The 24,756-nt window shown below is 39.0% G+C and overlaps 1 protein-coding gene across 1 annotated transcript in view; it reads left to right on the top strand.

Moving 5' to 3' along the window:
* Window positions 1-24,756, top strand: part of BICD1 (bicaudal D homolog 1 (Drosophila)) — an 81,680-nt gene that overhangs the window by 37,317 nt on the left and 19,607 nt on the right. Inside the window, exons 3-6 of the mRNA XM_010017150.1 lie at window positions 1,916-2,068; window positions 5,555-5,992; window positions 11,645-12,739; window positions 19,323-19,474. Coding sequence (XP_010015452.1) covers window positions 1,916-2,068; window positions 5,555-5,992; window positions 11,645-12,739; window positions 19,323-19,474 — 1,838 coding nt within the window. The remainder of the gene's footprint in view (window positions 1-1,915; window positions 2,069-5,554; window positions 5,993-11,644; window positions 12,740-19,322; window positions 19,475-24,756) is intronic.

Genomic DNA, 24,756 nt, shown 5'->3' with positions numbered 1-24,756 from the left:
GTCAGATCCAGTTCCAACCATGAGCTGACCCTCAGCAGCTGCCTATTCTGCATGATGGTGCTGAGCTCACCCCAGTAAGACACTTGGAAGACTCGCTTGCAGCCAGGCCGAGAGCTAAGCGGGCAGAACTCCTCCATGCAGCCTCGTGCTCCCAGGGCTTCTATCAGCATTGGATGGATGTCAGCTGGTTGATATTTGTTCCCTGCATGATCATCCTCCAAACACAGTGAAAGTTGCAGAGCAGCTTAATTATATTTGACATAGCAGAGTCATGCGTTTGGTGTTGTCCATGTACTGACACAGACTTGCACATGTACCCCCACTTAGCAGGTGTAAATAACCACCGCAGCTATAACATGCTGACAGAAACAAAGCATATAAAGTCAGCCTGAGGTATGAAATGCCTTTACTTTGAATTATCTGTGGTGCCATTCTTACAGTACACTCAGAGGTTTATTAGGCAGTGATGGATGCAGGAATATTTGTGCAGTTACTTTTATGTAGTGCTTTGTGACTCTTCTGCCACCAAGGATCTTTTCAGTTGCCTTCACTTAAGAAATGAAGTAATTTCTGTATTTCTTCTTAATTAGGTGCCAGGAGGAGAGTGATGGTGTTTATTTTTCTTCAAAAAAGCTTTGTTTTAAAAAGTGCTTTTGTAAATCTTACAGCAACCTATTTTTTTTTCCATACTTTGCAATGTTATTTTACAAGCGTTTATTTAACGTAGGTGCTAAGTAAAGTTCTGTTTATCCTCAATTCAAAATGTTGGGTTTTATCCATTACATACCAGAGGACGAGTTGTACAGATGGATCTATGTAGAGCTCCCTGCTTACAGTTTCTGCTGTAATGATTTCTTGAACATTTGACTTTTCCAGGTAGCTATCAGGCCAGTGGCTGCCCTTCCTCCAAACTGGAATCTTTTACAGAAGCTCCTTACTCAACCCAGGCATGCTCTTTCTGACACCCCAGCAGTGAGGAGGCTCTGCCCCATCATTAAGGTTGCAGTAATGCTTCCTTCCACCAGCTGCTGTGGCAATGCTCAGGTTCCTCCTGCAGGCAAGAAGATGTGACCGATCATGCCTATTCCTACTAATCAGGCAAATGCAGATTCTCTTCAAAGCAGAGAGGGGGCCATCTTGGTCACCGTTCTTGTCCAGCTGCGTGTTAACTCCATATTCCCGTAATGCATTTTACATCAGGGTTATGCCAGCAGAGTCTTTTCAGTATAACCTGACCCTTGATGTCAAGCTCAGAACTGGAATCTGGTGGAAGCAGTTTTTGGTGAAACTGATCCCTCATAACCTCTCTCAGAAGGCTGTCTGGGAACTGTATGTGCTAATGGGAAAAATTAAAGTGGACCTTGCGTGTTCTCAGACTTGCGGGTATAATCCTGCTCAGCACAGCAATGCATTTGCCAAGTATTTGATGAGTCTGCCTTGCAGGTACCCCTCACTTACCTGTGTGCTCCTCTAATTCCTCAAACAAGTGAGTGCACCTTGCTCAGTAACAGATGTCATTACAGAACAGATGCCGTTAGTCATTGATTTTCTGTATGAATATAGAAAGCACCCTTTTGTGGAAAACAGGTGATAATCTTATTTAAATACAACTACATCATAAACCGATAAAACTAATGAGATGATAAAGCCTTGCCAGGTTTTATGTTTCAGTATGCGTCTAATATTGAAATTGATTTAATCATGCTTCCTTATCAGATTTTCTTATTTCTGCATTGCCAGCACACACCTGAAATTACTGCTTGGCCTCAGATTAAAAGGTGACCCTGTATTGATTTGCACTGTTAAATCGTTTCTATTTGAGAATTAATTTTTTGTATGGCCTTTTCTGAAGGCAGTGTTCATCATTAAAGTGGCTGTGCATGGATGGTAATGTACTTGCATTTTCTTTCACTAGAATAATGAAATGGTAGAACTACAGAGGATACGAATGAAAGATGAAATTCGAGAGTACAAGTTTCGAGAGGCAAGACTCCTACAGGACTACACTGAGCTTGAAGAAGAAAACATCACTTTACAGAAACTGGTGTCCACACTGAAACAGAATCAAGTAAGCATCAAAAGATTCAAGGCACTATGCTGGAAAATGACACCATTTTCTCCAATTTCCATAGTGTGATCCCATAGACCACTTTGATAAGAAGTTTCTTTGTATGTATATTTTCAGTTGGGTTTTTGATGAACGCTTATTCCGAAACAGTGTTGTTGGCCATTTTTGATGTATGGGGAGGCCCTTACCTCAGTTTTAGGAAAATTCTGGTGGAATATTTTGTTGCAAAACTCTGTAGAAACAGAGGAATTATTAAAATAGATAGAATTGCATCCTTTTACTTCCTGCTTTTCGTGTCCTTCCTCCCTGCACGCTGAACTTGGTGCTCAGTGGCAGAGTTCAACTCTCTGTTTCCTCGTGGTTTCCTGCTCGTCGTTTCCTCTTCTGAAGTGGAGAAAAGAGGAAATAATCTCCTTGTTCTCTTTTTTTTTTTCTTTCCCTCACTCCTCAGGTTTTCCTGTACCAGTGTTGCTCTCTTCCCAGCCATGCTAATACACAAGTTTAGCAAGCTTCAAAAATAGGTGAAGGGATGTCAGATATTCCTAGTTTTTCTTTTGTTTTCCTCATTACAGCAATACATAGCTGATGGCAAACCAACACACTGTAATCCTCACTGCAGAGCAGAGTGCATCCAGAGGAAGCACCATAAACAGCAGCACCAGCTACAAGCAGTCATGGGGTCTGTTCTCTTCCCCTTATAAAAGCCCAGTTTCTTTTGCTGCTGGAGATACATATCTACCATAAAGGAAGCAATCAAGAACACAGTTATCCTTTAAATTGAACAAAGAGATTTGTTCCCATGTCAGAAGAGTTAACTTGCCATGATCAATATTTAAGTATCCACGCTGGATGATGTAACACTTTCTGCCTTTTAGACACTGCCCAGACCAGCATAACATGGCATTTCATAACACCATTTCCTTAACTGCATGCAGATGGTAACAGCACTAAATTGTAGCCCCTGGTTTCTGTCCTAACCTACTGCCTGGTTCAGGGATTTTATCAAATGACCAAGACTGTCACAGTTTCTAGTGGCAGCCTGGTAACAAAGCTGCCTTATTCCTGCAGGTATGTGCAGTACTACTTCAGCCACCTTTTACTGCTATTTCACTGCTCTAGCACAAGTGCAGTTGAAATATTTAAAACAACAGAGCTGTGCCCCAGAGAATAAGCAGGCAGTAGAATCCGGTACATTGTTTCCTGATTTATGAAGATACCTACAGTTTCACACTCCTGAAACTGAATTTATAACAGATATCTTTGTGTCAGAGTTATCTACCAAGCCAGCAAATGCCTCCTTTGAGAAATGGGTTTTTTCCTTGCCAACCTCATAGGAGGCATTTTCACACTATCAGCAAATTAAAGACCCCTTTATGGACTATCCTAGTTTCCCCAAAAAGAAAATCTGTTTGCAAGTGTTTACATTTCATTGTAATATTTTATTCTTAATGAAACCAAATGCCAGCAGCCTGTGGAGACAAAAAGCACTGCCATATTTTGAATGGCTTTAAAAATCAGTCCTTTTGCATCACATATTCATGCGCCTGTGATTCCTAAAACAACTTTGATCTAAAGATAAAATTTTGAGAGCATTTTATACTTTTTATACTTTTTTATACATTTTATTTTAGACTTTAATTTGCAAATCCATATGTTACAATTTTTAGTGTAAAACTGTCATTATCTGGGTTGGGGGTTTTTTTTGTAGCTTTTGTAAACAAGAATCTGAGATGGTAACCATACAGATAATATAGATCTTGGGTTTTCATATGGATTTAAAATTAAAAAGGGATTGGTTTTGTTTGGTAGTTGCTTGTTTTTTTGCTTGTTTGTTTTCTTCTAACGTCCTTAAGTTATGAACATGCTACTTGGTTGGCTTTTATAATTTTTCGGATGGACTTGTCCCTCCAGTCAGAAAAGATATCAAGTTTCTAAGTGCAGATTTTAAAATCTCATGGATTTTCTTTTTCTACTCAAAAACTCCCAGTACCTTTCCTAAGGTTTATGAGTACAAGACTTTTGACAGGTTGATAAATATTTTACTCCAATAGGAATGGTGGATATTTCTATTTTCACCAGAACCTTATTATAGTTTGTTTGAATATCTATACATGTCAAAAAATGTCAGAAAATATCTATGTATGGCACATATATATCTACATATATGACATATATATGTCAAAAAATATTCTAGACTAAAATTGCAGGTAGTAATGCATAATAATGCATTTGAATTATAAAAGCCTCAACTGCAAAAAGGTTTTTTATTCTTGGAAGCATGAAAATTCAGTATTCCTTTTTCACCAAGCTATTAAATTATTTCCCCTGATACTGGGATTTTTTTATTTTTTTTTCATTTAGAAATGAAAAATAGACAAGTAACGTGATTAAACTAAAATATCAAAGTGTGATAATTTTTACCAGGAGATTTGATCAAGCATGGACATGGACCTTTACAAACAAAAAAAAAAGACCAACTGGTTTCAAGCTAGACTTCATTTTCCTAGGCTTTGCTTCTTGTTAGGTGCAATAGAGAGGACTGCATAAATGTAGGAGCTGCCTTTGAAGAGAGAGGTTGTTCTTCTCGTCTCACAATGCCCATAAATACCTCTATAAAATACTGCATCTCAGTGTAGGGTAGGGAGCCTGCCATCTGAGGATAAGGAGCATGGAGTCCCTCCAAGCCTGGTGAGACTGCACCAAGTCACTGGGACACACTTGAGGCATTGCTGTTGGAGCAATAGGTTGCCAGGTGCTCCAGAATGGCATCCCTACATGCAGTTCAAACACTGAGTGGCTGAATGAGCTGTTTACTACATTCTTCTGGTAGTTTAAAAATCTCTAACAATTTGGGGCTTCTTAAAGTTTTAAGTGATTGTATGAATAGTTTGCTATTTAATTTTAAAATTGAATGCTTCTTGAATAATAGAGATTCTTATCTGACACAGAGAGCTGGGGCTTTTCTACCATTTCTGTTTCTTCCATCCACATTTTTGAAAACTACTCAGACACCAAGATACTTGAGAGTGTCTGTGCCTGAATAACTTTACAACTGGTAAGAATTTAGATACAAAGTCATCTACAGAATGCTTGCAATTAATAAATCAGACTATACTAACCTGAGATCTATACAGATGATGATATACCAACATTGCTTATGGCAATTAATAATAAATCTATGGTTACCAGGACATCTGCAACTAAACAACCTTCTTTCCATTAAATACATTGTTTATCCTCCTAAGTTACTCAGTAGAAGGTGTTATATTTCTTGATTCTCACATGCTGAAAAAGTGAGCAGTGGAGTATTTAACACGGTGAGCTCCACTTACATTTTCTGTGCAGCCAGGTCTTTGCAGCTGTGGGCAATGTCTGGTATTTCAAACTGTAGCTTCTCTAACGCCTGTTTCAGTCAGGCTGATAAATGGCAGGTTTTCATGACTCAAGTTTTAGTATTATGAATGTTCTCTGTCTTGTCTAATTCAGGTTGAATATGAAGGCTTAAAGCATGAGATTAAACGATTTGAGGAGGAAACAGTGTTGCTTAATAGTCAGCTAGAAGATGCCATCAGGCTGAAGGAGATTGCTGAGCATCAGCTGGAGGAAGCTCTGGAAACTTTAAAAAATGAAAGAGAGCAAAAGAACAATCTGAGAAAGGAACTATCCCAGTATATCAACCTCAATGATAGTATGTATAATAACCATATTAATATATCAGTAGATGGATTGAAGTTTGCAGAGGATGGGGGCGAGCCCAACAACGACGACAAAATGAATGGACATATCCATGGGCCTCTCGTGAAACTCAATGGTGACTACCGAACCCCCACGAGTAGGAAAGGAGAATCTCTGCACCCCGTCTCTGATCTCTTCAGTGAACTCAACATATCAGAAATACAGAAACTGAAGCAGCAACTTATGCAGGTAAGAGCTGAATTCAATGTCCTGAAGGTGTTTAGACACACGTCCTATGAACCTTAGTACCAATGGTTTCCCCCAGTGATGTTCTTGACCACATATGTCCTGTTCTCAGACTTCTGCTTTGGTGTTTCTTCATATCCAGATTTTGCCAGTAATATCCCCAGGAAACAGGGTGTCTCTCTGCAAAAAGTCAGTGTGAACTAAGCAGATGTTTAGTGCAAAGAGGAGAAGGGAACCTGGTTGCTGTGGTTGCAGATGGTTAGCTTCTTTGTTTCTTGCTTTGATAATGGGAAATGTTCCTGAAATTGCAAGTGAAGTACTCTTCAGTGTGACCAAAGCCATCTGGAAAAAAGCAAACAAAAATAGAGACAGACTTGATTATACTCCCTTGCTAGTCACAAGGAGGTTTTGCCATTATATTCAGTTTGAACAAGGTTTGGCGTACCATCAAGAGAGAGCAAAAGGAGAGGAGTGCTCCTCTTAATAACCGTGTACTTGGAGAGCGTGTGGCATATGAGATACCACAGAGTGCCCCTGTCCACGCTGATAGTCCTGGTGGATGCACGCACTGCAGGGGGTGGGTGCCTTGGGGACCATACAGCGAGCCTTTTTCTCTATTCATCCAGCCCAGGCATGACCAGAATAGGAGCCTGGGATGCAAGCCAGATAAAAATCTCAAGCTGCCAACCCCAATGCTTATGTCATCTTAGAAGGGGTACAGTGCCACACAGAGAAAAGGGTCCCGCTGCCCAAGCTGTTGAGCATCTTCTCTGCCACAAGAGCTTGAAAGGTTTTGGCACCATCAAGTAAACATCCAGCATGTTCTAGCTGCAGGCTTCCAAAAAGTATCTCTTCCAAAGACAGTAAATGTAAATCCTTTTCTGCTTCAAATGTAAAAGATAATTTGGAAGTAAAGTAGAGCAAACCCAATTTTCAGTGCTTGCTAGAGACCAATAAATCCCTATGTGGTCTGTCCTGTATCTGCTGAAGAGGTAATTGTTTATTTACTTCATTGCTAACCTCACCATGGGAAGTTTAGATCTGAAGAGTGACATTGCAAACACTGATGACATCTAGTGCTTTGCATGAGTAACTTTGATGCAAGACATACGTAATTTAAGTGGGAAAGCTTGAAATATATAATTTTATTTATGTGAAAAATTCTGTCAAAATTTTCCAGTGTTAGTACATAAATAGTATGTAGGGATATATGAAAAAAATGCATGTGTATGTATGTGTACACTTTTATATATAACATACACACATATGTATTACGTGCAGCTTTTTATTTCATTCAGAAATAGAATGTTAAAAATTAAAAAAAAAGCACAGCTTCAGAAGAAGCGCTTTGACGTGTTCACCTTTTAATGTACAGTGTAAACATTTTCAACCATAATTTACAATGAAGTTTATGCAATATAAATTTTAGAGTGAAAGCTGCTTAGAAATGAAAAGAAGATTTTTTGGAGTATATTTTGTCTAGATTTTATGAAACTAGATATTGACCTTGATCAACCAGAAGCTTCTACTTGAAAGATACTGCAACTGTTTTCATCATCTCTGACTTAAAACCTTACTAATTTTACATCTCTGAAACAAAGAGGCAGAGACTTCTGCCAGTCACAAGCCATGAACTTAGGACCCTAGAAGGACTCTAGAAAATAAGTATAACCATTATTTGGTCACAACATTTTTTGGTGTACGGTCCCGGCACCCTCATGCCAATAATCACCCCTATTGCTTGGTGGTTTAAAGGTTAAAAGGTTTATGGTTTAAAAGGAAAGACTAGACCTAACTGGAAACTTGATTTCTTTAGATACTGAAAAGGCTTACTGCAAAATGCTTATGTGTACTTTTTATCAAGTATTATTATCACTTTTATCAAGACGTGATCAACTTTTCTATCAAGTTGCATTAGCTCACCTTGGTCACACAAATTAAATGTGAAAAATTCCTTCAAAAATTTTCATCATAGATGTGAGATTTAATCAGGTCCGAGCTGACAAAATGTAATTCTTCAGCAAAATTGGATTTTTTTCTCCCCTACAGTGTCTTTGCCATGTTGTGTTCATTCAGGCAAATCTCAATATTTGCTATGTGTTCCTTGTGTTTTTTCTGAAGAGGCTGTACTATGACAGAGTTGCTGTAGGATCAGACCCTTTCTTGGGAACTATTTTGATGTTTATAGGAGAGCAGGCTCCTTTTTTTTTTTTGAGAGAAGAAAACATCAGACCTGCCATTTTGCACCTCTGTGGCAAATTTTTTCACTTCTCAATCTCAAAAAGAAACCTTCATTAAAACAGTTAGTATGACAGATATAATTCCTTCTGCAGCTTTAGGATGCTGCTGATCCATGATCTGTGCTGGTCCCTAGGAAAGATTTAACTATAACTGTTCCCTTTCCGTCTTTTAAATCCACTAGGTAAAAAATGTCTTGCTGAAAATTCTTGTATTTCAAGATTTTATTGGAAAAGCTCAAGGCTTTCTGTTCTTCCTTCATGTTTGTTGTCCAGTGGAAAGAATTCTCTATCTCATCTTTAAAGCCTAAGACTCCTCTCTTCCTTCCATGGTGATGCTTTCCCTATTCCTGAGGCCAACATCATATTTGGAGATTAAGTGCTCTTAAAAAGAAGGGAAAAAAAAATCATGCAGCCCAGTTTCTGATGCTTCTCCAGCTGTTGGGTACTCTCTGACAAATATGATACATAATGGATAAATCTAGCAAAGTTTAGCAATGTTAAAATTAGTTCCCAAAGTTGCAAACTGTAGAGCAAATTGGGAAGGAAATATCTTCAAACTGAAATCTTTGAAGGGAAGTGCGCATCGCAAAATAGGTACAGCTACTTTTGAGTTGCTTTTATTTTAATTTTAAGATGATAAAGATCCTAACTGCAGCTGTTCATTTCAATGTCAAAAGTACCCCACCAACTGGACTGAAACGTAACTGCAATTCCCAGAAGTTTTCTGTGGGTGGACATAATCTAGTGTGTGGTGTCCCTGCTCATGGCAGGGGGGTTGGAAGTAGATGATCTTAAGGTCCTTTCCAACCCTAACTATTCTATGATTCTATGAAGTGAGTATAGTATTGTCTAGAATGACAAATATAATTAACATACTTAGAAACAACAGATTCATTAGTATGCAGAAGGTGTGCTTAGAACTGCGTTGGAGCTTTGGTTTTGTTTTGTTTTTTTTCCTTTTGGAAGTAGGAACATATATGTATAACTTTAAGCAGAAGCAGATTACCTTAATCCATAATTACTGGACCCCAATGAGTAAAATTTAGGAGATCTATGTATTTTATTTTACCTACTGTCCAAGGTGATATATGGGTTTTAAAAGTTGCATGTTTTCTCTGGAAAGAATCCTTTCTATTTAAAAGAAGTATTTATTTCCAGAACATATTTATGTTCACTAGAGAAATTGTCATAAAGATTCCAATTAACTCTGTTATAGTTTTCCTTCGTGATGGATTGTGACAGCTGAGATCAGTAATCCAGTAGGATCAATTCTGTCTGATTCATTTAAGTGGACACAGAAACACTGAGTTGTTTTCTCAAAGGAAAGGCTTTCTGGTTGTAAGTTCTACATTTATTTTTACACTAGTGCAGTCTACTGCAGTTAAGGTGAGACAATCCTTTAAATTAATCAAAACTCAGATCTTTTTTCAGGCACAGACGTAGCTCACCAGCCTGAGGGAATAAACACCTTCATTAGCTGATGAGCTTAATGTAATTAACATCTAAGCCAGCTATACCAGGTGGTAACAACTAGAGTTCAGGTGGAAGTTTCTGGGGAGAGCAGACCTGGGGCAGACTGCTCAGTGGAAAAAAAAGCGGAAAGCTAATGAAGAGGCTCCCCAGGACAGGTCTGACCAAGAGGTCTGTGGAAAGTGGTCACCTTTTAAGAAAATGCTCTCATCACAGGGGAAGGTTACCCTATTTTGGATTTTCTTAGCAAGAATGGTCTGATGTGGGGCATAAGCAGCAACGAGGGTGGGAGGCAGATGGGGGCAGCAAGAGGGGAATAATGTCAAATGGAGAAAGGTACCAATAAACCTGTGGTACTTGGCTGTCCTCTTCAGTGCAGACTATGTAGTGCCTAAAATGGAGCACCTTAGATCTGAGGAGACAGACTTTTCTTGGATCATAAAATAATGATGAGGTTTGGCTCTGTTTTTTTTTTTTTTTTTTTTTAAATTTTTAAGCCATCAGGCCTCTGTATGCAAGAAAACTAGGCTGATTTTTTTAGATTTTTTTTAACATGACTTCTATTTTTATTTTTACAGTTTCTGCCTGCAGTTGATTGCAGGCTCTAATAGAGGTAGTGTTTTGAAAGCCTGTCTGTAAAACCAGAGGATTATCATATGCTTTAGTGCCTTAATACTTCTGAGCAGCAGCCACTGCTCAAAAGCCTTGTTACATGAAAATAGGAGTCTGAAGCACTGCTTGGAACGTTTTGTGAGATGGGAGTAATACCCTCTCTGCCTCTAAAAGGCTTCTCTTTTCCTTCAGTAGATTCATGGTGGCTGATTTGACTGTTTTCCAGATATTACCTGTTGTTTGGGTTTTGGTGGGTTTTTTTCAGTGTTTTTTCAGAAGTGAAAGCTTTGAATTCTCAGAATTAGTAATTCAGCCACATAAAGGGGATGTGGAGCATGTCATTTTTGCTGCATGTGTAAACACAGGGCTGAGATACTGCAACCGTGGGAGAAAAAGAGCAGTAAACCTGGTAGGCTCAGGGTCCTATTGCAAAAGTAAGAAGGATCCCATCTCCATGTGCCTTCCTCTGTGTCCCAATTCACAACTCAGAACTGAAATAAAGCACAGAAGAAAAGTTGGAGCATTACACTTAAAATGGGTCTTTCAGGGGTGTCGAGTAGCAAATACCTGAGCAGATCAAATTTTGTCTTGTTCCCTTGCTTCAAGATGCTGTGCATTTAAATTTCTGGATGAGTCCTTCATGACCTCTCCTGCTGTTCAACATCCACATTTCTCTGTGGGTATTCAGAAAGGAATTTACTAGGTCAGAATCAGTAGTTTGTTATTTGTACCAGAAATCCTGCTTTTTCTGCCATGTCCTTAGAAGATGGATTTTGCTTACATCGAAGTGCTAAGCATGGGGAGTCCTGGAAGTTGCATGTGCTCAGTCTCCTGCTCTGTGTTACATTCCCACACATTTAGATTATCTAATCTAAACTGTGGAAATCTACACAGCCACTTGTTTACTGTATTTGCAATCAGTAATCAAGCCTTAATGCAAGTTTGCAACAGCCCAAAGATACAATAAATATTGTGAAGGATTGGTAGAGCTGTTCATGGTAAATATAAATTCAAATTCCAATAAGAAATGTGTATATACCAGTAGCTGACAGTGGTGGAGTTCACGCGTTCGGGAACATATGTCCTAATAAATCCTGTATCCTCACTCTAGCTCAAATTAAAGCAGAGGCTGGGACTTCATAACCCTGTGACAGTTACACACATCTCTCTCTGCTTCAGTTTTATGGTTTAGGTGTATATGGCTGAAATCTCTTGGATGTCCTCAAGTTGCATAAGTAGAGTGGGGGAGTGGAGAGATGGATGTGATTGCAGAGTTTGGTGTTTTGCACAGGTAGGACAAAATCCTGGGTCTCTTACTTTGACTCTGTTGCAGGTGGAGAGAGAGAAGGCTATTCTTCTGGCCAACCTGCAGGAGTCTCAGACGCAGCTGGAGCACACCAAGGGAGCCCTGACTGAGCAACATGAGCGAGTCCACAGGCTCACAGAGCATGTCAATGCCATGAGGGGGCTGCAGAGCAACAAGGAGCTGAAAGCTGATTTTGACTGTGAGAAGGGCCGAGAACCCGGCGAGGAAGCACATGACTATGAAGTGGACATCAATGGCTTGGAGATCCTTGAATGTAAATACAAAGTAGCTGTTACTGAGGTGATAGACCTCAAAGCAGAAATCAAAGCCTTAAAGGAGAAATATAATAAGCATGTGGAAAACTACACTGAAGAGAAGGCTAAGTATGAAAGCAGAATCCAGACGTATGACGAGCAGGTGACAAGCCTGGAGAAGTCAACCAAGGAAAGCCAGGAAAAAATGATCCACATGGAAAAGGAGTTGCAAAGGATGACAAGCATAGCAAATGAAAACCATAATACCCTCAACACTGCCCAGGATGAGCTGGTGACATTTAGTGAGGAGCTGGCTCAGCTCTACCATCATGTCTGCCTGTGCAACAACGAGACACCGAACAGGGTCATGTTGGACTATTACAGGCAAAGCAGAGTCACCCGCAGTGGGAGCCTGAAAGGACCAGATGACCCTCGAGGTCTTCTTTCCCCACGGCTTGCCAGAAGGGGGGTGGCATCACCTGTAGAAGCCAGGACCCCAACTGAGCAGGTGACAAAAGAGGCCACGGAGCCTGGCAAGGAACAGAGCCCGACAAAAACACCTACTATTTCTCCTGTCATCACAGCCCCTCCTTCCTCCCCTGTCTCCGATACCAGTGACATCCGCAAAGAGCCGATGAACATCTACAACCTCAATGCCATAATAAGGGACCAAATCAAGCACTTGCAGAAGGCTGTCGATCGGTCACTGCAGCTGTCGCGCCAGCGTGCTGCAGCTCGGGAGCTGGCGCCCATGATCGATAAAGACAAGGAGGCCTTAATGGAAGAGATACTGAAACTGAAATCACTCCTGAGTACAAAGCGGGAGCAGATTGCAACCCTGAGAGCAGTGCTGAAAGCCAACAAGCAGGTAAAGTGCTAATAAAGCAGTCAGTCAGGAAAGTCTTCTATTTATACAGGTCACTTAGAAGTTTTCCCAGGAGTATTTCAGAGAACAGATTTTACTCACAGGTTATTTAGCCTCTCACTCAATCATGGTGAGGGCAGACCTTTCTTCTTTCTCTATCTCCTTTTTAAGCTTATAAGCTCTGCTTTTCTCTGCACTCACCATTTCCAAGGGCACAAGCAGAAGAGCCTTTCCTGTGGTGTGAGAGAAAAGCAAGGGACAGGAAGGTATCTGCTACCACCCAGCCTGATTCACAGGTATGTTGCTACTGTTACTGCGAAGTTGTAAGATTGCCAGCATTGGAAAACAAACTGGAGTGTGGATGGAGAGGCTCTCATGGGTGTCCTGACCCCTCACCAGGACAGGTACTGCTGGAGCAGTGGGGAGGGCAAGTGTAGGGGGGACTACCTAGACCAGAACAAGTGGGATTTAGTGGAGCTGATGGTGTGAACAACCCATTGTATTCTTCTTGGCTCTTGATAGTATTCCACAGGCTGCAATACTTGAATGGCCCCCAGAAAATTTAAAGGGATTAAAAATAAATGTCACAAGACCTAAAGTGTGCTTCAGAAAGATGTAAGAGTGTGACCAGTGGCTTTGGACCGTACAGAAGCTGGGTGTTTGTTTGGTAAGATAGCAGGTCAAAGGCTGTTTGCATTACAGGTGGTTGGAGTTTTTCTAAAATCATTTTTCTCTTTAGATGTAAATAATTTCTCCTGCCACTGTCATGTTTTTAATCCCTTAAGAAATAAAATCAGTTTTGGGTTTTTTTCAAGACAAACAAAAACATCACTACACAACAAAGCTGACTGAAACAATAACAGCAATTTTTTATTTTGAGAAGAATTCATTATAAGGTTATTTTTAGCAGAATAAAACATATCAAATTATTTTTGAAAAATTTCACATTAAAAAAAATTATCATGAAACCACTTCATTTTTTATCTTTCACCAATGCAAATTAGCTGAGAATTACCACATTTTATATCAAATGCCAAAAGAGGACCATATAATGGTATGTTTTTCAAGAGTACTCTCAGGGTTTTTTTTTGCATAGTACATACTCCCAAGCCCTTTGTATACATTAGATTTCAGGTCTGCAAACACTTAAATTTAAGCATGCAAATAGTTTTATTTGTTTTGGTGGATTTCCTTATGCCCAGAATTAAATCTGAATGCTAAAGGCTGCAGCAGCGGAGTTATTCCAGATTTCCTGGGAATTTTCTCATCTAAAACCAGTGCAGTGATCACCACATGGGGGCATGAATCCTGGTTAACAGCTTGGGATACTATTAGCTGATGAAGTGATGGGATTTCAGTGTTAAAATTCCCAATAGTCAAGTAGTCTGAAGCTACAGTTTCATGTTTAATTGATTGTTGGATCTCTAACTGCATTTCTAGAGTACTGGGGATTTTTAAATTGCAGCAGTATTTCAATATATGCTGAGTCTTTTATAGCATTTTCCCCTTCCAGTACAACACATGTTAAATATTAATTCAAGTAATTAAATACCATCTCCAGCTAAGCAATAATAGCTCTGAGCAATTATATGTGGATTTTCTGTGTAATTAAAATGTAATTAAGATGTAATTGAAGCATGTGGGTTTAGATTCCAGATTAAAGATTTTTTCCATTAGCATAGAGCTATCATTTATTTTCTGATACTACCAGAGAATCTAGCTCAGTCTTGCTCTTTTATTGGTGTCAGAAATAAAGCATCATCCTAAAGTGTGTTCACTGAAATGGAGGAGATAGATTTGCTGAGTAAGGAGGTGCTATTAACTAAAATTTTATTTACTGGATAAGCAGCATAGATATTGGTAGTGTATAACTGGGTATAGAATCTTTCAATACTGCTCATGCAAACCAAGTAACAACATCCTTAAACTTTCAAGTTAAAAGACATAATAGTGTAAAAAGGGATGGAGACATTTAAAGTTACAGGGCGAGGTGGGTGATTTTTATAATGCAGTAGCAGTACTGCCAGTCTCAAGTGATGGATGTATCCCAGCACCCAAAGCACATCTCATTTTCAAAAAACAGGAGTCAAGATGAGTTCTTCCCCTTAAGAATAATATTTATGCAGCTATAGGCTGGGGGTGTTTTTCCCTGTGGGTTTCAGTGTAGATGAGCCTACAGAGGACATCTGGCTCAGTTTTTCACATTTGTTAAGAACCACAATAGCTAGAACTTTGATTTTTTGATTTTTTTGTTTTAATTTTTATTTAAAAAACCCCAACTTTTCCAAGCCTTAATGAAGCTGACATTAGTATGAAACTATGTATTTTCATGCCTTACATAGCACAGTAAGACACTGCTGGTGCCCACAGTAGCAGGAGAGAGCTGTGGAAGGCCCCTTCAAGAGGGAAGTCTGCAGATGGTGGGGGGCTGGATGCCCTGGCCCGTCCTCAGCCTCCAGAGAGGCCACATCAAATCTCATAGTGCTTTTTGGCAATACCATTTCAAAACACCTGTTAGAACTCCAGAGATGCTTTAAGTAATGATTTTTTTGTTGGAGTAGTATGGGAAAGCAAGATAAGCACAAACAAGTGCACTGTAAAAATGGCAAGACCTGGCCTTCCTAGAGCATCTTGCCATTCAGATTTGGTGGGAAGACCAGCAGCAGGCCCCAATGTCTGGTATTTTGTGCTGTACTTAAGTAGTGAAATCACAACCTTAACCAGGGAAGCTGTCTGGTGCTATCTGGTGACCACCAGTAATATTTTCAAATAAGCATTTTAGTGTTAGGCTGGGCTGCAAGTTGACTAGACAAAACTAACACAAAAAAGAGAGCAAGATATACTCAAGACGCTGCAAACCTAAGCCCAGGAAAATGGATTATGAAATCAATTGCTCAAGATATCAAGGCACATAGATCTGGCTAGCTTGTTTGCTTACTTTGTCTTGATTTATGTACCCATTTATTTATAGCCATAATTACTGTGTCAGCACAAGTTTTGTAGAGCAAACCGAAGTAGTGTTAGCATTAACAAGTAGCATAAATTGTAAAGTAATATCAAATTAATTATATTAGGACCAGATCAATAATGGTTGTGATTTTAATTTCTAATAACATACAGAACGCAAAGCTGCCTATGAGGGTAATTTAATATCCTGAAGGTCTGACTGAAAAATGATCAGTTGTTCTCATAGTTCAATAGTTTGTTGGGAAGGAGTTGAGTCAGCAAGACGTTCACATCTGGATTGACAGTAACTATGTTGTCTTCAGCTCCCATAACTGAGGTACCCATGAAAGTCCTTCAGAAAAAATAATTTCATAAACCCAGACATACAGTATCTCATCTATATATAAATGCGCTGGTATTATGTAGACAGATCACAGTAGAATTTCTGCTGGGAAAGTGAGGCTGGGTGGAAAGTCCAGTATTATGTATGATTTCTGCACTAAAATAACAGGCTAGTTTTGTGCTTTCTTGTTGAAAAAATAAAGCACTTGCCACTTGTAGGACTTCATATTCTTTCAACAACAGTTTCTTTTCTTGGTCTACTTCTCACACAGCTAATGTAAATTAAATGGGAGACTCAGTCATCTTAGAATGTAAATATATATAGAAAATGAGATTTGTCCACAGATTTCAAGATTAAGGTGGCAACCTTTGGACAGCTGGATTAATCAAACACCTCTTCTGTAAGGATCAGAGAGGTACCTTCTCCCTTGGCCCCACTCCCCATTACACATTCTGGATTCAGAGTGCTTCTGGCAATTTGTCTGCATCTTCAGGCTCCCCAAACTGGCTCACAGTAAGCATAGAAGAAAACCACCTAGTGTGCAAAGTGTAGGGATGAAGATAGGCTGGGTAATTATACTTTTGGTGGCAGCTAGCCAATATAGATTGATTTAGCTGCATTGTGAAATGGCAGCCTCTGAGCTGAGGAGTCCAACAGCAATCAGCTTCAGACAGCATCCAGGTCCTAAACTGATAAGCTATAGGTAACCAGAGCACCCGCACTATCTGATGCTCACTGGCTTGTACAAGGACCTCTGGAGCGTGCTTTGCCACACCCTAAAGCAATGCACTGCAGCTCTGCTGGCCCTGGTTGCAAGTTTCCAACAGAAGCTTCCCTGGCCTGCTTCTCCATTTATCTTGCCTATTAAAAATACGTTTTTGTTAGTTTTGCTTCTCTAGTAGAGCACTTGTGCCCATTCATTCTACACTTGGGAGACTTTCAGGAGGGAGACCCTTGACAGCCTGCGAAGGGGTATATTCAAAAGCTTTTCTCGTGTGTGAAGAGGCACCAGGCACTTCCAATACATTTTGCAATTTATGCATAGATTTCTATATGGAAAAATCTTTCAGGAAGAAAAAAAAGGTATGAAGATTTGACACAGTCCTTCTTCTGTTACCTCTATTCAATAAGTAAATTATATTTCTAAGTTATTTTTTATCCTGTAGTATTATTATGTGTCCATTTAATTTATCCTGACATCTAGACTGAAAACCAGGGATCACAATGATCTGTCTGATCATTGTGAGGTTTCAGTGATGTATAAATTATTGGGTTTGCATGGGATGTGTAATCCCACTGCTGAAACATTTTAATGATTTTTTTTTTTTTTCATTTTATGTCTAGCATTAAGTGACACATATCTTTAACTCAGTTTCATTCCTAAACAAGAGAAAAGCTTTACATGAATTCTGTATTCGAAGATGAGGTATGACAGGTAAAGGGACATGGGGCTGTATTTCCCCTAAGAACCAAAGACATCTGAATTCCTGCTTGGAGGCAAAGCAGAACTCAATTTGAGCTATAGAGGGCACCTCTGCTCTCGTAAATTACTTCAACCTTATTACTGACCTGAAAATTCTTAAATAAATCCGATTTAATCATATCTGTTAAATAGAAATTTGTCTTCTGTTGCACCATCTCCTAGATTTCCCTTCATAAAAAAAGCTGTTTTATTAAATAAAGTTAATCCTTCTTTTCCGTATTAATTTAAGAGTGCGCAATTTTGCTCATGGATGAAAACAGATAGAAAGCTGACAGTTTCTGCTTTATCCTGCCAAGGCATAAGATGGTGTCTACCATCCTACACTATATTAAAGCATGTGTCAACAAGGTTGAGAAAAGCTGCATTTATTTGAATATATCCCTAAGTAGTTGAATTTTTTAACATGCATTGCTGATGATTTAGAATTTGTTGTGGAAGAAACCATGTATTTAAAATGATAGGTAGTTACCAGTGACTTTTAAAAATCTCTGGTCGCAATGTTAACTAGTGTGAAAGCAGAGAAAATAGTATTGGTGAGTGTACAATTAAAAAAAAAATAAAATAAAGTTTTTGAATGCTGCCTTTTCTAACTGTGCTGCTTTCCCCAGACACGAATGAGTAGAGGTGTATTTTAGTAGGAGATGCTAATATGTTAAGAGACATTGTTGGTGGGAAATGTACTGAGTTTGAGAAAACTGAGTTTAAAATAGGTTTCCAGCTGTTTGATCATTACCATCTTTTGTCACATCCCCTTGCTGATTGCTTTAAACTAATGTTCTTCTACATTTCTCTCCGCTGGTGGTGGCTCAAGAATCTACAAGATCAACAGGGGAAATTGATTGCTTGTATGAAATGCTGCAGCTTATTATGCACTAAATGAAGTAAAAAAACGAACCATAACTCTCTCTGAGTAAATGTAAAGGAACATTTTTTTCTTCATCTCATTCAATAGCAATAATTTTAAATGTCTCATAGCAACAGTAGGTATAAAGCCTCTGTAAACCTATGTATTTTGAATAACTTCAAAATTATGCTAAATTTCATAGGTAAAGCAGAAGGTTCAAATCCTGAAAAAATAAGACAAATGTAACTATAAAAAGCAGTAGGGCAGTAAACTGAAAAAATTTGAAGGGTGAAATTGAAAAAATAAAGGACAAAGCAGAAAAAATGATAGAAAACGTTTCTTTCCTGTTAAGTAAAAATTGTATTTTACACCTTTTTAATTCTTTTTTTGTAGTGGTTAAAACTGCAAAAATAATGCTGGTTTGCACAACAGTAGCCATTGCCTGTGCTGAGACATAAAAGCAAGCTGTCAGGTCCTGGCAGTCACCTTGCCCAAGGAAAGCCTCAGCTGGCAGGATGCATGAAGTGAAACACATTAGTTCACATCTTAGCTACAGAGGCCGAGTCTCATGTGCCATGCATCCTGTTTGCAACATGGTCAGGGGATACACCTGGTGGTTTATTGCATCTCAAATGACACTGTAGCAGCTCCTTAAGCTGTAGTAATTTACTTGCCTGAGCCCTTAACATACATCTGCACAGTTTTGCAGAGACATTTAAGGTGTTGAGTTGTTGCCAGTGCATAGAAATTGGCTTTGTCCTTCCAACTGCTTTCTCCTTTCCTAGTGTCATGGAGCACAACTTAAAAGAAGACATTAAAGGGTGCAGTGCAATGAAGCTCAGATCTAACTTCTTTTGCTGTGTGAATGAAGGCAATCAAAAGTAAAATCAAGCATGGCATTTTAGCTGTAGGTATCTTACCTTGGAGAGCTATCTGTCTCATAAGCGTATATCATTGTTTGTGTTTTCAGACAGCTGAAGTGGCACTAGCCAATTTGAAGAATAAATATGAAAATGAAAAAGCAATGGTGACTGAAACCATGACCAAACTACGGAATGAATTAAAGGCTTTGAAGGAAGATGCAGCAACCTTCTCATCCTTGAGAGCGATGTTTGCAACCAGGTAATGGAAATGGTGTCACTGCCTGGTTTGGCACTGTAAAAGTAAATATGTGTGTGCTAAGTGAGAATAGACTTAGCTGTGTATGTTGGATGCTTAGGAGGAGAGACAGAAATTGTTTTCTGCAAGGTCAGAGGTTTGCCGGATGAAGGTGAATGGTCTTAGAGTGCACACTGTGCAAAACCTGCAAGCTTCCAAGTGCTACTGAGATGCGTGTTTTGGAAAATAAAGCTGGAGAATAGCAATGTCAGTACAACCTTGAGTGAAGTGTTATAAATGCCAATATGTGCCTGCATCATATTTGCATTTATAGGGCTTTTTAAAGTGGAAATCAAATAGTAGATTTATGCGGCTGATTTTCACATTCAGAAGTACGCAATGACTCTGTCATGTAAAGCTATATTGTATGGTTAATGATGATCTTCAGAATCCCATGTTTTCATTATCATGAGATTTATTACTTACCACTAGTAAAATCTATTTCATCAACCAGCCTATGCTGTAATCCAGCACTAATAATTGAGAGGCCACTGCAATTTCCCACTCCAGCATGAATTCTTATTTTTTCCTGCTGTGATATTCAATTTATTATCTTCTCCTTCACAGGATAAAAGTTTCACTTATCGTCTGTAACATAGTTCCTTCTGTCAGGACAGTCATTAATCATGTCTCGCCTTTCCTTCACCCACAACTTCTTAAGATGAACTTTTGGTTTTAGCTGCTTTTTAAAAGATTACCTAAAACTAATATTTTTTAAAGTTCTAACAGTTTCATCAAAAAATTCTTAATTCCCAAATATGCAAGGAAATTAGTATCCTCAGGTTATCAAGGCTTCCCCCCCTCCTCTACTTGTGGTCAAACACAATGCAGATTTCTTGCTTGTGCTTTAGCCCGTAAGTGATAAGACATCTTCGTGCTTCTTGCCAGCTTCTCTCCAGTATATGGTATATAGGTGCCACCTCACCTCTTCCAACCTTCTGAGGTCCTCTGTTACTTAGTGACAGTAGCTGCAGCAGCTGGGAGAGGTGGAAAGGAAGGAGAAGGGACATTTACATGCCATGACATTGGTACTGTGTACAAATTCATCGTAAGTTCGTTGTCAGAATAGTATGAGTAGTGCCATAATTGAAATGAAGAACTAACTCAGCATGTGGTGTGAACCATGGTAGTTCCATTGATTTCACTGGCATCTGAAGATTTTCTTCTAGAATGGAAAGTTGTGTGTGTGTGTATTCGAAATACATGTGTTGATCTTTATTTGCAAGCTCATTACTCTAGGACATATGTGAATGTACACATTCACATAGGAACACATTCAATGTACACATTCATAGGAACTCTGTAAGACTTCCTGGAAGGGTACTAACTCCAGAGGAGAGGTGTGGCATCATGAGCATAAAGCAAACAAGGGTCTTGTATGAAGCATAAACCATCATCCTACCAGTTAAAAGAAGACTGAAAAAATTTAGAAGTTGTTACTTTAAAGGTTGGTAGGTTTCTCTTCCATATAAAGGGAATTTGGTGACTTGCTGAGTTACAGATTTCTACTCTGTAAATGTCTAATGTTAGTAGAGGTAAAGCCCAGCCAAAGCATCTACTGTTTTTGGTAAACTCTGTGCAGTAGTGATTAAACACTCAGTGCATGGCCTATGACATGTATCCCTGCCCTTGAGGTCACCAAGTTTTGCTCAGTGTTTTCTGAGCACAGGTATAAAAAGTCATTCACTGAAAGGTCTTGAACATAAGTGTGCTCCTATAGATTTTTCTGTTGTAAAATATTCCTTTCCCTTCATTAGTCTGGAATATTATGGCCTTTATAATCAAATCAATTTTCCTAAATGTTCAAGTAATGGACTTCTACTGAATAGTCCATTTGGAATAGCATTTGTTTAAATGACAGAGAGCTAATATACTGTAGCTGTCTGTTGAAGAAATCTCTTTGAAAAAGACTGTAAGATGCTCCATGCAGTAACTTTAGATGCAATAGCAACCTTCAGCATAAAAAACCAATTCTTTAGTCTTCTGTTGAATAAAACAGTGGTTTCCATGGTTATCCTACATCACGTGATACTTACTTCTGAATTTATACTGTAGGGAGAACATCCCTCTGGTAGTAGAATTATACTATAGATCTGAAAATAATTTCATATACTGTTTGATAGAAAAATAGCCTTTCTATTTCATAAACCATCCTTTTCTGTTCATTTGGTCCACAAATGGATGTTCATTCTGGTGCTGAACTGTATGGTTCCTTCCTCAAATGCACTGGATAAAGACTGTATCATGTTATAAACACAGCACAGTTGTTTCTGGTCTGAACAGCGAAGATGACATTTTTCTCCAGAGCTCCCCTATGCAGAAAGCATCCTTTTCCTGGGTTTTTTCTGTGACGCTTGTTCATCTTTCCATGCCTTAAGTTTTTATTTCAGTTTTTATCTCCTCTACCTCAAAAGTCTTTCTGTCCTGCTTGTACTTCTACTTTTGCTCTTTTTCCTTCTGTGTCTGTGTTTTTCCCAATCCAAAATCTCTGTGTTTCTGATCCTTACAACTTCGTCCTTCCCTCTTCATTAGCCTTGTGTTCCCTTTCTGAATTCAATTCGGACCTGTCAAGAAGATGTCCTCCATACAGTTCAAACTCCCTTTTCCCCAAACACCTCCCTCAAAAAAGAAAAAGCAATAGTGTTTAAAACCTCTTGTCTGTGGGATATATGGGGTTAGCAGAGCAGAGCTGAAGTTCCTGTTCAATGCCAGGGTTGTGTGCTGCCCACCAGACTTGCACCTCCTGCCTTTACCCTGCTTATTTTGTCCTGGGTTGCTTCTGGTAGTCCCAGACTAGAAAAAAGGGTGAGAGCTTTCCCTGTCCCTCCTCTTGTTACCCCTCACTCCAACCCAGCGTTGCTGAACCAGGGTGGGAGCTGTGGGAGCGTGAAGCAATGAGACAGGTGGCCAGCATTCATCCAGAGGGCAAATGAAAAATAAAATCCTTAAATCATTAGTTTTCCAGTCTAGAGTAGGGGTTGCCCTGGGAGAGGAGGGGAAGTCTCATGCTGAAGGAGAGAAGGAACTACTTTTAAAGCAGGGTCCTAGGGGGATTCAGAAAGCTATTTTTACTGAGTCCCTACACATGCTTGCTTTCCCAGGCTAAATAGAGATACTCAAAAGGAGAGAGCAAGAAATACTACTTGTGATATTGCCACAGTCCTGACACTGCATGCACTGATTTTATTCTCCATTCATCAAGACATTTTCTTATGATTAATATTTAAAGAAAAAGTGTGCTAAAGAGATGGACTACAAAGTTTGGGCTGATCCTAGATGAGAAAACATTTATTAGCAGAAGAGAATTATACTTATCTGGCTAAAGCAGGGATCTGTCAGTGTCACTGGTTCTTAGCTCAAGCTTGGCGATGATTTATGTTACTTAAATTACACATAAGCCTGTCTCAGTATTTGGTCTGCATTCTTAGGTAAGAGATAGATAGAACTAGAAATCCCTTAAACTCTTATATAAGCTTCATACAAAAGTTCATGCAAAATAAGTGGGCTTATGTGTCTGTCTGCTTCCTTTCTGGGACAAAAGAAATGAGAAATAGGTGAAATCTTGACTATTGCACTGGTGATAAGTAGACCAAACAGACAGCAAGATAACAGCACTATTTATTTAATAGTCACTTGCAGATTAAACCTGTCCTGGGGAAGGGAGAAACTGGAAAAGATCTGTGACTCAGGAGGAAATAACTTCACTTCTGTTTTTCACTACTATTTTGGGTGCCTCTGAAAGACCCGATGCATCCTGGAGCCCTGTGTGGTCCACAATAGCCTGTGCCATGCCAGAATTCATCTCTCTTAGGAGCTCTTAACCTTTTTCTTCCTCAATATGCTGTTGAGACTTAATGAGTGTTTATAAAATGTGTGGGCAAAAGGCAATATGTATGTATGCAATGCTTTTTCTTCTTTTTTTAATTGGAAACATTTTTCTTTTTATCCCACACTTGCACATAACAGAGAATGTTTCAGTGAAGAGAAATGAGTCTGTTAATTCAACAGTTTCTGAAGTTGAATTATGACCTTTACTTGACTGATTTAGGTTTAACCTTTCTGAATGCTGTTTCTCAAAAAACCCTACATGCTTGAGCAGCAAAACACAGAGACAATGGACCATGTGAAAAATAATAGGAAACTTTGAGTCATAGTGGAGGTCAGATGACTGGAACCACCCAAACACCGTAGTGGACTGCCAAAAAAGTGGGGTTGCTGTTATGGGGAGACTTCTAGGAGGGGGATATAATTAATCAGAACAGTTGGAAATTGTAGTATTAGCAAGATTTGTTTTGTCATGAGTACAAGACCAGCTACCAGCATGCAGGTTTCTAGGGCCAGCATGCTATAGTTCAGAGCAGGTAGTGAAAAGCAGGTTTGTTTAAGTCTGGTTTAGTAATATCCACCTTTGTGGAGCTTGTTTCTTAACTGCTCAGTTACACTGTTTTACAAAGCAGGTGCCTAAATACCAAGAACACATCCTAAGGCCTGAGGAAACCAATCTTTTTCCAAAATAGAAATTGGCTTATATTTTATTTCTTTTTCTCAAGGAGATCAAAGTTTCACAGAAATTATTTTCACCCCTCAGTCTGCAATAGTTTGAAAGTTTATTGCATCACACATTTTGAGAAGAAAAATATTTTCTGTGCTTGTTTTCTGTGAGCAATACTGGTAAAATTAAATCCTCATCCATTACACTATTGTAATTGCATAGCAAAGCTATTTAGATTTATACAGGTCATGTGGGGAGGAGATTTGGTGAAAGCTGCAACATTTAACATTAAAAAATCTTGACATTGCCACAAATGTCCAAAGGTCAGACAGTTCTGCTGTGTATCATTTGTATACATTTATCAGTCTTGGTTCTGATTAGCTGGTCTATTGTTCACAAACTGAAGCTATTTCACTTCAAAAAGTGACTAACACTATCCTGATAAGCCTTGTTAGGAGTCATTTAAGGTGGAACTAAATTAAATTAAACTTCACTGCTAACAAAATCATAAGAAGGGCGGTTTTATTTCAAAATCTGTCTCAGATATAAATCAAATGAAAAAGATACAGTTTTTCATGCAGATAAAAGAGGCTGAGGGTTAAAAAGGAGTAGGTGGCCATAGCAATGGATACCTGAGCATACCTCCAAGAGATTGAACAGTAAATGTGAAATAACTTCCAGATATGGGGTTTCCTGAAGAGTACCTCTTTAATCAGTTAACAATGCTAAACAACTGAGGGCTTTTGATTTCATA

Source organism: Nestor notabilis, unplaced genomic scaffold, assembly GCF_000696875.1.
Source record: "Nestor notabilis isolate BGI_N333 unplaced genomic scaffold, ASM69687v1 scaffold4086, whole genome shotgun sequence".
NCBI classification, from domain to species: Eukaryota; Metazoa; Chordata; class Aves; order Psittaciformes; family Psittacidae; genus Nestor; species Nestor notabilis.
The sequence above is the reverse complement of the archived record's forward strand: the minus strand, read 5'-3'. Positions and strand labels throughout refer to the sequence as shown.